General features: G+C 32.7%; 1 protein-coding gene across 1 annotated transcript; it reads right to left on the bottom strand.

Annotated features, from left to right (window-relative positions):
• Nucleotides 1–399: 399 nt before the first annotated feature.
• On the bottom strand, nucleotides 400–4,281 carry LOC106158777 (uncharacterized). Its single transcript, XM_086996602.1, has 5 exons — nucleotides 4,149–4,281; nucleotides 3,295–3,411; nucleotides 2,909–3,022; nucleotides 2,412–2,552; nucleotides 400–555 (listed from the first exon to the last, which is right to left on the bottom strand). Exons 1-5 carry the CDS (start codon nucleotides 4,231–4,233, stop codon nucleotides 542–544), a joined length of 471 nt encoding a protein of 156 aa, XP_086852728.1. The 5' UTR covers nucleotides 4,234–4,281; the 3' UTR covers nucleotides 400–541.
• Nucleotides 4,282–13,264: the final 8,983 nt, after the last annotated feature.

The raw sequence follows: 13,264 nt of genomic DNA, 5'->3' as shown, positions 1-13,264 counted from the left end.
CTCTCTCTCTCTCTCTCTCACACACACACATATGTGTTTAGTCTGTCCACCACCTAAACTGCTGGATGTGGACGAATTTGTAACAGGTAACCTAAAACATTCAACCAGAGTTTATGAAGGTCTATAACCAGATTGCGACATTATATTTGAATTGCTCAGTTGAATCAAATTTATGATAACCTTTTTCCGTGGCAGCGATCTAGCTGTCAGTTTTTTGTCCCTCCCTCTCTCTCTCTCTTTCTCTTCTATGTGCGTGTGTGTGTGTGCGCGCGTTATGGAATAACAGCCAAAATATTGCAACAAAGAGGCCTCTCTGTGATATTTTATTTGCATTACCCAGTTAATGAGAATAAAATGAGATGAGAAAATGAAAAAAGAACCAAATGCAATGCCCATATATCTATTTTCAATTGATATACTTAATTCATACAGAATTTTCAATGAATGTCCAAATTAATATTTTTAATAAACATGGGTGTTAATTTAATCAAATAACTGTGTATCCTCTCCTGCAATTTTTGGTATTTCATTTTCTGGTTGTTTATTCCGCCGATTCTGAAAGAAAAGAAATATATTTTATGGACACCTTGCCTCCGTTTTTATTTGAGCACATTGCGCATTCAGTAATATGTAATATATGTATGGTTATCGGTGACAAAACAACGTTGCACTTGACAAAATTGATTGCTTGTTATGCCCGCACCTTTTAGACAAAAGACGTTGCTTCTGATTCTCAATTCCTTTTACACTGTAATTTGTGCCATCCCCTCTTGTAGCACAAGAGTGAGATAATTTCGGTATTGATAGACTTTAATATTGTTTAATGAATCATGTGCATGGTTACTTTGGAATTTCATAGTGGATTGTGTGGCGGCATGTCCCTGGGAGTTGAATGATAACAAATTCTTTCTAACTTGAAATTTCAGCTAACTCCCCCTTGACCATAAGTGTGAGGTGAGGAAGTTTAAACTTTGGGAATAATTAGACCTGAGTTTCGCACATGGGGATTTTAGTACAGCTGGGATTTGATTTGTCAGTGTGGGTGGCGATTCTTAATTATATTTACATTGTGTTTTTGATAGCTTAAATTGTGTGCATGGGCATCCCTGCACAGAAATTTACTGCAACAGGGGGTTGGGCTGTCCCTGGGTGCGGTTAATCCTTCTTGTAATACCTTGTGTTTTTCCTTCGTCTCCTAGACTAACAGGCTGAGAAAATTCAAACATTGGTAATTAGAATATCTTTTATCAAGCATGTACATGAGCATTACGGGGTTTTAGTAACACCGGGGGTGATTGATATTATTATTTTTTTTCTTTTTCTGCGTCGTAATTTTTGCTTTTTCCTCCTGGATCATTAGAGTGAGAAAGATTTAACTTTAGGAATTTGGTAGACTTATCACTAGGGGTGTGCATGAGTCCTTGGGTTTTTTTGTGAAACAGTAGATTGGGCTGTCCACGAGGGGGGGGGGAGTCGATTCTAAGTTATTTCAGGCCCCCGTTTCACAAAGAATCTTAAATCCGTAGTTCACTAGCTCGAGCTGAACGGCCGATCTAGGTCGACTACGCCGCAGTCGACTAGGAGTATTTCACAAAGAATCTAAAGTCGTAGCTTGGTGTGCTTACCGTAGTCGACGCGCACGAGAAACTCTTCAAGAAAAGGAGGTGTAAAATTCCAAAAGTTTTACAAGACATGACGCTTCATGGCCTCTTTCGACCGGGAACGATCGTTTATCAACAATAAAAATCAGCCAAAACACAAACAAAGTTTGTTTTTGAACTTTATTGATTAGTTTAACTTCGATAAAAGTTCAAAGTAACAGTTAAACATTAGCTTGTCGTGGAACACTGCTGAAGGACGTCTAGTGGTCAAAAACATGAACAAACACGCGATCGGCTGGGTGAAGTGGCATTTTATTTTTAATTTCAATTTTTAATTCAAGGATATCATAACACAATATCTTGAAGGAGGTATGTTCTTTCCAAATTTTTGTTGTTTATGCTATCATTTACCGAGTTTTAGTTGAGCTTGCCGACTTAAGGCTCCTCCCGAGGAGGCTAGACATCGTCGACTAGCAGCTAAGAAAAAAACGACGTAAGCAGATTCTTTGTGAAACGGGACTTAGTGACGTAACGACTTAATTACGTTGGTAACCAAGCTCTTAGTCAGGGAAACCGACTTAAGTTTTTTTGTGAAACGGTTGCCAGGTTATGATTTCAGCTAACTTCTGCTATACCAAAATAACTGTTCAATCAGAAGAGTCGACTAACTATAGTCTAGGCGTCAAATAACGCAACCGTCCAATCCACTAATAGACACTGAGTAGATTAAGGGGAAATATTTAAGTGGGTCGGCCACATTTGACCGGTATACTAGTTAGTCCACTGTTCTGAATACGGCCTAAGACTTACTAGTGCAGTTGATTCCATCCCCGCTGTAACCCTCGTTGCAAACACAACCTTCATGATTTAATGCATTGCAGCTGTCATTTTTCCCAGGCAATGGAATTTTATGCGGCTTGTATTGGCAGTGGGCGTTTTCCCCACATTGTGCTGAAAACAAATAAAAAAATGTACCTTGACACTTGCCTGCAAAAATAAAAAATTAAACTTTTAAACCACCTTAATGGACGTCATTTCATGACGCATTTTCATAACGTCCACCTTATCACCTGAATATGTTAGTTGTATTGTAATTAACAAACAGAGATCTAGAGCCATATGGCTTAATATCAGTCTATAGAAGTTACTATTACTGGTTCTTGTTACTATCTTCTGGCATCAATTTTGCGCTGGTAAATTTGTTTTGTAATTTCTTTTGCTGCATGCTTCACAACTTAGTGCTATTAATTGTTATCCTTAAATACTCAGATACAGAATGCATGCAGTATTAGAAAGGCACGGTTTACCTATTTCGCACATTTTTCCATTACAACCCTCGGGACAAATACACAACTGTTTCGAATTTGTAGTATTTGTTGCACACGTTGCACCATTGAAGCAGTAACCCCATTTGCAATTACCTGAAATGAGGATATTACAATTAAGGTTTATAAAATGCTACGCATGCTATTTCAGTTTAGATATTTCAGTTTTTATATTTTAAGCATTGCACAGGTTACTAATCAGGGTAACTGATATTTATGGAATTCATTTTGTACAAAATGTCAAATGAAACATATATGTTGCCATCAATCGTTGCAAAAGTAAACTTGTTTTCTAATATTTTGCTATACATCACTACTCCCTGTTATCGACAAAGGAGGCTAGTAAACGTCACAAGGGCATTGCTTACGCAATTCGCATCTCTCTCCGAAATGCTTATCAAAGCAAATGCAATGAAAGCCAGACTGATCGTCAGGTTTATCGTCACAAAACCCACCATTATAGCAACTGTTAGACTCGCATCCGACTGAAAATAGATGTTATAAGGCAATTTAAATATCAGGCATGCTCTAATATTTCACACATATAGTTTAATTACTTTTTGAAATTCAAACAATTTGAATAGATAAATCATGCATATCTTATCGTTTTTACACTATAACGCCTTGAACGCCTGGACCACGTCTAAATGATTTACAGGTTTAAACTGTCCACACCATGGCCTGGTCATACCAAAGGCCATTATAATAATAATATCGGCTGTCTCCTCGCTTAGCACTCAGTATATTAAGATTGAAGTAAGGAAAATACCTAGTCATATGGCAGTGATGGTTATTGTGGATTCTTAACTACAAGAGGCGGATATACCGCAGCTTGGATTGCATTCTCCGCAGGAAGGTGGGAATGACTTAGAATTGAAAAGATCCATAAAAACAGGCATATGATTGTTGCAAACAAGCAATGTTGAGACCAAAATGCTGAAACGAAAATTGACATTGTATCTCAGAATTGCAAACATGCTACTGTACATGAACTCTCTTACGAAAATTTAGGATTTCCTATAGGATTTCCTATAAGATTTCCTATATAATTTCCTATAGGAAATTGTCCCATTTTCCTATAGGATCCTATAGGAAATCTTATAGAACCCTATAAGGAAATCTTATAATATCCTATAGGAAATCTTATGGGAAGGTGCCCTATAGGATCCTATAGGAAAGTTCCGTAAGGGCTTGGATGTCAAGCTGGTATCTATACACTTACATGTTAGACTCAGATGAGTTTGACTGAGAAAGACGCACGCTATCAAGGCCAGTACAAGACTCGGGCAGAACAACAATCCCATCATTGATTGGTTGATGTTCGATATAGTACTCTTTTATAGCACTTCTATGCTGGAATAGAATAAGATATTCAGATTTCAACATCATCATACAGGTGACAATATTTAAACTAAATCGGGCTCGCTTTCTTGAAAATATCACAGATTACGAGGCACGTAAACAATGCGATATGACAATATATTATCTTTTTTCAGGTGCATTGCAATTTGCAACCGAATGCTCATGGCAACATCGTTGCAGTTAACTGTGCGTGTGCGTGGTTCATCATTTTTACAGAGCGTCCAATGTAATTTAACATAGTATCAAGTGCTGGTTACGATAACATCCTGCTCAGCTTGGTAGCTTATATAAGATATGTTATCATTCTGTAAACCTGACAGAAAAGATGAAACTTAAACTCTGCCGTGGGATCTCAAGGCTTTTCGATCAGAATCTTTTTGTTTGCTGTAAATTTTCACGTGAAGAATACTTTGTTCATGGAATACTATTTAATAATAATAATAAGAAGAAGAAGAAAAAGACAAAAAATACACTGATGCACATTTTATAAAATCATGTTTTATCATATTATGCTTAACATTTTTCAACATTAAACATTTCAAAAAATAGCTAAGTCAATTGATCTGTGCAGTATATCGATAATAATAATAAGATTTACCTTTTCACTTTTTACACAAAATTGAAGCTAAACCTCACTCAGCATTCAGTTACACCGTTATCCCCCTCAGCGTGTTTTATCTTATGAGGCTGAGTACTACTCATCAATGTATCAGCAATAGCATCAGTCTCATGATAACAAGCATCGCGCATTGAATGGTGGGATTATAAAATATGTAACAACATAGATATATTACAAATAATATGATTTTGGAATTTTAGTGGTGTCAAACGCATAAAATGTCAATATTTGTAATTTTGATATCCCAAGAATGAAAGTACCTGTAATATATTGATTAGCTACACAATCAAATATAACTACATTATGTGTAATTGTGTAATGTCTTTTTCATTTTATGGCACGACTCAACTTTTGTCTAGTTTGAAGCTATAATTATACTTCCGTCTACGTAAATATTGCGTTGTGATTGCATAGATGTCAAGAAAGGAAGTGGAATTCATTGACATCGCAAATACTTGATTGCTATATTTGCAAGCAACAAACAAACAAACAATAAATAGGTCAATAAATAGGTAAATAAATAAATAAACTTTCATTAATAATCCAATGAAAACTGAAAGAAGGATGCCCCCCTTCATAAGGAAATAAATAAGCTGAAGTAAAAATAATGCTATGACACTGCTATTTGTGAAGCGTTTGTCTCTATAATAAATGGAAATAAAGTTAAAACATAATTATATAATAATAATTGATGACCGTACAATTGTAAACTGTTTTAGATAGTGCTCATATACAGAGCATATCTGTTCTCCTACTGACAGCACTAAAAAAATAAAAAATAAATAAAATAAATAAATAAATAAATAATAATAATAATAATGATAATAATAATAATAATAATAATAATAATAATAATTATAATCGCCCCTGTTTTAATGAAGTTGCACTTTTAACGTTTGCACATGCAGCATTTTATTAACTTGCACCCTTTTATTCAAATGAGCTTGTTTCACATTATACATCAGCAAGAAATCTTAGATCAGGTGAGTACCTTCTTTTTAAGGCGTGTAAGGCAAGATTGCATGGTGTCATACGGTGACAAGGCTTTTAAAATTACAGCACCTAGAGAATGGAATAATTTACCCATCAACCATAGACAAATTGTAGACCCTGGACATTTTAAAAAGGAACTTAAAACCTACCTTTTTATGCAATATTATTTTTGAATTCTTGTAAGAATTGTTTCTTAGTTCATAGTTTTAATTTTCACCTCTAAACCATTTTATATATCTATTTTATAACTTTAACAATTTTTCTTCTATCATTTTCCTTCTTTCATTTTATGACCATTAGTATCTTTTTTTCTTTTAATTGTGAATTTTATATATTCTGTAAAGTCTATTGAACATATGTTGGAGTTAAGACTATAAATAAATATTATTATTATTTATTTTTCCAGATACCAAAAATAACAAGACATATGGTTGTCAAAATACAAAGTACCTGTGAAGATACCAATATTTCACACCATTTTTACAAATTTAAAACATCAACCTCCTCAAAACTACCCTCATGACCAATAACATATTAAATTTTTTAATTGATTTGAGTCAGGCACTATAAAATATATACGAAAATTGGAAATATTGAGAAATTTCAATCTGGCCTCCTAAATGGATAAATGAACATAGTTGATAAAACGATAGAGGATTTGCTCTTCTTGCTATGAATAATCAAATCTTATTTTGATCCACGTATTAGGAATCTAAAACTTTACAAAGCACCACTTCTGGAACTCTTTCAGAAATAAAAAAAAAATGTTAACTTTAACAACATTTCGATCATTTAATTAAAAATTCTGAAAGTACGGCAAAAAAGTTAAAACTACGTTCTATATGAATCAGATTTTGAAAATAATGTATTTGGTTTAATGTTTTAAGAGTAAGGCTTCAATACCTACCAATTACAAGGTTTTCAACTCTCCCGATTTAAAAATAAATTGGCCAAAAATCAGGTTCTACCTGTAACTATAGCAACAAGCATTCTTGGGTGTAAATAAAGCTTCTTTTTTTATTGGTGCTTTTGGACCAAGGTCTGCTACAGGACAAAAAGTATGAATATCTTTTCCTTTACCTTAGCCACATCTATTTGTTTCTTACAGATATTATAACGCCGACGAGGTTCTGGAGTCTTCAATCATTTATTCACCACTTAATTTTCATACAATTTTACCCATATTTATACTCTAATTTTCCGTACTGATCACGCGTGTAATCATGTTCTTTTTATTGTTTATGGCGTGATTTCCAGAAACTTTCCATTGTCATGTTTACTTTACCATAGTACATTCCCTTATTAGGTAATGTCTAAGAACCTTGTTTTCAACTAAACTCATCCAAAATACTATTTGCATTACTCATACTTGAATCATGTCCAAAACTTAGTTATCATGTGATAAACAGTTGATCAAAATTAACATCTGTTATGAAATTGACCAATCACATTAAATGTTATTGCCTTGGACCTTTTCCATCTTCTTCTGACACTAAAAACATGTTCTACACTTGTTGACACTCGATTAAGCTTAACTTGCACTCAATATCACTCTAACTTTTCATCTATTTGATTTCCCTTTTATTACTAATTGTAATGAGTGTAAGGGTAAGTAATTAACTTTACAACATACACCCTTTCTTCAAAAGAATTCGTCCTCGAATTCTAAAACTTTACAACATACACTCCTTTTTGATTTTTTTTTTAAAGCAAAGCATATACTGAATAACATAAAATTCGCAAATCATTTAATCATAAACTCGTCATATTATCTTAATGAACTAAAAATATACTTGACATTAATTTGTTCCATGCATCAATGTTCAATGTATTTACAAACAGGACATTGTGTCATAACATTTATTGTAAGAACACAATTATTGTCATTTCTTGTTATCTTAATAATACGTCGTCTAAATCTATTATATGATATAACTTTATCCTTATTCAGTAGTAATTCAGTATAATATTTAACAGCAATATTTAAACGTCGTAGTAATAATATGCTAACTTTGACTAAATGAGTGACATTCCATGCATAATATATTGCTTGAATAATACATTTACCAATACCTGATGGTATTTGATGCAACATATAAACTATGTAATCTTCTGATATCATCATATAATGAGCAGAACCTATTAATTTTACAAAGTCCAACTGTTCATCTATAGAATTAAACTTTCCACAAAACATCAGTAAAATTGATTCGTTTATCACCTCAGAAGGAAATTTTATTTGAAAATTAGGTTCTCTTTTCTGTTTAAAATACAATTCATTTATGTATATTGAATGTTTACGTAAATTCTCAAAAAATTTAAAAGATAAGCTGACAATTCTGTCATCTATGTAAATATTATATACAAATTCGTCAGAATCTGAAAAAAAATAGAACATATTATAATTCATTCTAATTGATTAACAAATGTTTAATATCAATATTAAATACTTAACAATTGAAATAAAATATACTAATTATAATGACTACATTTTACATAATATATTATAGATAACTAAAATCAATATGTCAAAACTCAAATAAAATAGTGAATGATTTTAATAATAAGTATTATAATATTACATAATAGTAGTAATCTTCAAGAATCAAATTGAAAATAACTTTGTGCATTTCTCAAAGTCATTATCATGATAATAATACATATATCAGTGTTTGATATCAAATTAACAATCAAGAAAATTCAATCTTCAAGTCATGGAAATGTCATTTTATGTTTGTACACACATCTTCGTGTTATAACAGTTCACTCGCAAAAATCATTGTATTGTGTTGTATTATTAGACAAGAGTAGCAAGTCATGCCAAGTTTTGATCAAAATCATTCTATATTGTGCTCAAATGTCTCGAACTGAACATAGAAAAGTGCATTAGCATGTTTAATACACAAAAACGCATAATATTCGCTTTTAAGTAATCTCCTTAAGCGAAATGCTGTAAACGTTTTTAACGGGATAGCCTCTTCCAAAATAATGGTCTTTCGATTTATGAGGTTTGTAATTTGCAAACCATGCCAATTTATCATCAAATATGGTCTGTAAATTCCTTCAACTCTTAAAATATCAAACGAAAAATGATCACTTTGAAAAACCCAGTATTTTGGACAAAATGATAGATTTTTAATTGGAATTGATATACAATGTTCATTGTTAGAAATCTCTAAAACTAAAGTATTTCTTTTTGATTTGAAAAACCTTCTCCAGATTTGTTCTAAGATGAAAATCAAAACAATTATAATAATTACAATCTGCATTAATAAAATAATAAATGTTGTTGGATCTGTGGAATTTAGTTCCTTTGGTTTATAATTTGGCTTTGTTGTGGTATCTAATAACCAATGCGGAATAGTTGGAAAAACTTCATTACCACGTGTCTTTTTCATTAAAGCCACTATTAATGCCAATTGTCTGACTTTGATACTTAGGCCAATCGTTATCATGAACAATAAGCCCGATAATCCTAATGAAATCCAAATTTTTATCTCAGATGAATTATTTGTAGGAAATATTTCGTCTGCTAAAATAGCATCTGCCATTGAAGAATAGATTTGCTCTTGTCTTTTTGAAGCATGGGCCATTTTTTGTAGGCTCAAATGATCAATGGAATCTTTGGCGAGAAAACGGGAAAAGTTATGTTGAAATAATTGTAGAAGATTCGATTTCGAATTTAAGGGTTTATTAAATAAATCATTACTTCCAATTTTAGAAATTTGTTCTGGTGAATAAAAGTACTGTAATAAACCCAAATTAATAGGATGGAGCTTTGTTATTTCAGTATTGTTTTGACAACTTGATACTCGAGGTGGGAGATAAAAACTATCTAAATTCAAACTGCAAAAACAAGGGATTTGAATAACACAATAGTGACATCCGCTTAGTGAAGTTGTTGTTTTAGGACATCTGAGGGTAATGTCAGTTATGTTTATCAAAAGTAATTGGTTTGTCAAAACATCTTTTATCTGTGTTTTAACTGCATTATAAACAAATCGAAAATTACAGAGCAGCTGTATTTTATCTGAGATCTCTAAAAACAATGCAGCAGTGCAGTCTGGCTGAATAACAGACAAGAGTGGCATGTTATAACTGCAAAGTTTAAGATGACTACCTTTGCAATGTCTCCAAGTAAATTCATCAGGAATAGCATAATGTTGTCTATCTTTGGTGATGGCAAAATATTTAGGAAGATTCAGAATCTGGGATGCATGATTTGTGGATTGATTAAGTGGAACCGGAAACGTAATAACTTCGTACACTTCCAAAATATGTGCATTGGATACTACAGGGATTTGAAGATTTATAAACAATGAACGATTGAATAAACCGTATGTAAATTGTCCATGGTGGAAATAATATTTCGGGTCATAGTGAATTAATTCCATTGGGATTGGCATTGTACGTAACTCTTTTTTAATTCCGGTAAGTACTTTACTCAGTTCTTCAGGTGGAATTAAAAATGATGACAATTGTCCTTTTGTCAACTGAATGCATGCCATCAGTAGATTTTGAAATGAAAATAATAATTGAGAATTAGCCATTTCTTCGTGTGCAAACAATCTTGATATTACTGCTGCTAATTCACTATTTCTAGCATAAATGTTCAAATCAAAACTTAATTTCTGAGCAATTTCATGATTTTGAGCAATGGCAGATTTCATGTTTTCCATTCTGTCGTCTACCATATTTATGAATGAAGTCATTTTATGTGCTTGTTTAGTAAACAAGTTAATTGTACCCTTTTTAAACTTGTTAACATAATTTCGTAAATTTGTAACATCAGACTCACTAGAAACACCAAACAGCATTTTGAATAAATTACCTGTTGGTAACAATGATCTTTGACTTCTCGATCTAACATCATGCAAAGTAATTTGTGGCATCATATACAAAATTGTCTTCATGGTCAATCGTAAATCGTGTATTGTTTGATTTTTTAATGTTGATAATGTTCGTATTGCTTCGTCTATCCATATTTTACAACGTGGGTTTATCAATTTATTTTCCCCAACTTTACCATTAGGACATGGCGTTAACCTAGCTGGTATTACATCAATTCTAGGTAATTTTAACTCAAAAGAATGATACCAATGCCCTACGTTAAAAAAGTGCATCAGTAAATGGTCTAAACTCAATACCATAATTTATGCGTTGTTCCATCTTTGTCGAGGAAGCTGATGCAACGCTCATGATAGCGAGAATCCATAGAACCATTTCTTTGAAGGTCAATGCCATTGGCTTACAGCGAATACTGCTCAACTTAGCCTCATCTAAGAAAAAGAGAAGAAAAATAAAAGATAGGATAGATAGGAAATAGATATCCGGATATCATTTAGGGTTCGGTTAAGCTGTATGGCTGATATTTCCAAATTTTACATTTGACCTTGTGTACAGTATACCCTTTTTTTTTTTTTAAATGTGTGTGTATCTTTTTCTTTACCAGTGTATTGATTATCGAACTCACTCATGTTGAAGAGACTACTTTTTAATTTCTACGTTTTCTTCGTCTTCCTTGTAAAGTTTTATTAATATGATAATCTCTTTTTAATGCATCTGAAATATTTTCTTCGGGTTCCCAAGTAGGATTCTTATAACCCTTCCATTTTACTTTGTAATGTCTCTTTCTGTTTATATTCTTACAACATAACAATTTCTCTACTTCATAATATTCGTACGTATCTTGATTTTCGTCTGATGTTCGATCCAATTCTTTTGTTTCACGTTTATCTTTGTCTTGTGTTTCAATACTCGTTTGCTTCTTGTTCGTCTTGACTTGCTCAAGGTTACTGTCATTTAACCTAGTGTATTTATTATAGTCTTTAGGATCATAGTACATTTTTAATCTGTTTGCATGGACAGGTGATGTATGTTCTTTATGCGTTTTACAGTCTCTCAAATAATATGTGCAACCCGTAGATAAAATCTTCGTAATATAATACGGTCCTTTGTACTTGATGTACAATTTTGAACTTAACCCTTTAGGTGTCATTGGCGTATATATCCAAACTCTATCACCTATTTTATAAATCGGTTGCTTTGATTTAAGATCATACCTTGCTTTATATTGTTTCTGAGATGTTTCTCTATTCTTTGTTGCTATTTCTTTTGCTGTTGACAGAGTGTTTTTCAAATCCTTAATGTATTGATGTAGATTTTTGTTATCATTAAGTTCAGGAATTAAATCACTATCTAATGGTGTACGCATCTCTCGTCCAAATACTAAATAATAAGGAGAAAAATGTGTAGATTGTGTACAAGGAGTCATACGTAATGCCATCATTACACCTGGAAGAATATCAGGCCAATTAGTTTGATCTTTATCGCAATATGCTCTTAATGTTTGTGCAATTATTGAATTGGTTCTTTCACAGGCTGCGTTACTTTGTGGATGCCATGCGCTAGTATGATAGCGTTTAATGTGGAACAATTTACACAGTGATTGAATAATTTGGGACAAAAAATTCTTTCCGCGATCAGAAACGAGATATGACGGACAGCCATATCTTGTAAACACTTCTCTATAAAGAGCTTTAGCTATTTCTTCAGCTTCTTGAGTTTTTAAGGGTATTGCTTCAGCAAAATTGGAAAAAGAGCATGTTACTAACAGAATATACTTATATCCTTCTCTTGATTTTATCAAGGGTCCTAGAATGTCCATGTGCATTCTTTCAAACACACCTGCAATTGGTAAAGGGTTCAAAGGTGCTGGAGCATCTCTACGCAATTGTTTAACCTTTTGACACACTTCACATGATTTAACGTATTCCATGACATCTTTATAAAGTGATCTCCAAAAGTATTTATTTCTTATAGAGGCAAATGTTCTATCACAACCCTGATGACCACCGGCTGTTAATGAATCATGATATGCATGTAAAACATCACTTCTTAGTGTTACTGGAATTGCTAATTGTCTTATTATTCTCATCTTTTCTGGCATTCCCCGCGTACGAGGTTGATACAGATGATACAAAATACCATCTATCATTACATATTGTTCTGATTCTGCTATGATTTTACGCGCTTGTTTTAAGTCACTAGGTAAATAATTTTGTTCTAGGTAAAGTATTATATCTTGAAACTCAGGGCATTCGCGTTGATCTTTTTTTAATTTCTCTTTATCGTTTACATTTGTTACATCAACACTGTTCATGTTATTATATTGAGTTAAACTTTGCTCCATTCTTTTATCTGTTTGTTTTGGTAAGAAAAGTTTAGCTTGGGTCCAATGTTTAACTTGACGCATGTGACCTTTACTTAACTGACTATTGTTAACAGTATCTAAAACATGTACTGGTTCATAATCACGTCTTGATAATGCGTCAGCTGGGTTTGTTTTTCCAGGCCTGTGAATT

Source organism: Lingula anatina, chromosome 10, assembly GCF_051362555.1.
Source record: "Lingula anatina isolate TDL-2025a chromosome 10, LinAna3.0, whole genome shotgun sequence".
Lineage (NCBI taxonomy): Eukaryota > Metazoa > Brachiopoda > Lingulata > Lingulida > Lingulidae > Lingula > Lingula anatina.
The sequence above is the reverse complement of the archived record's forward strand: the minus strand, read 5'-3'. Positions and strand labels throughout refer to the sequence as shown.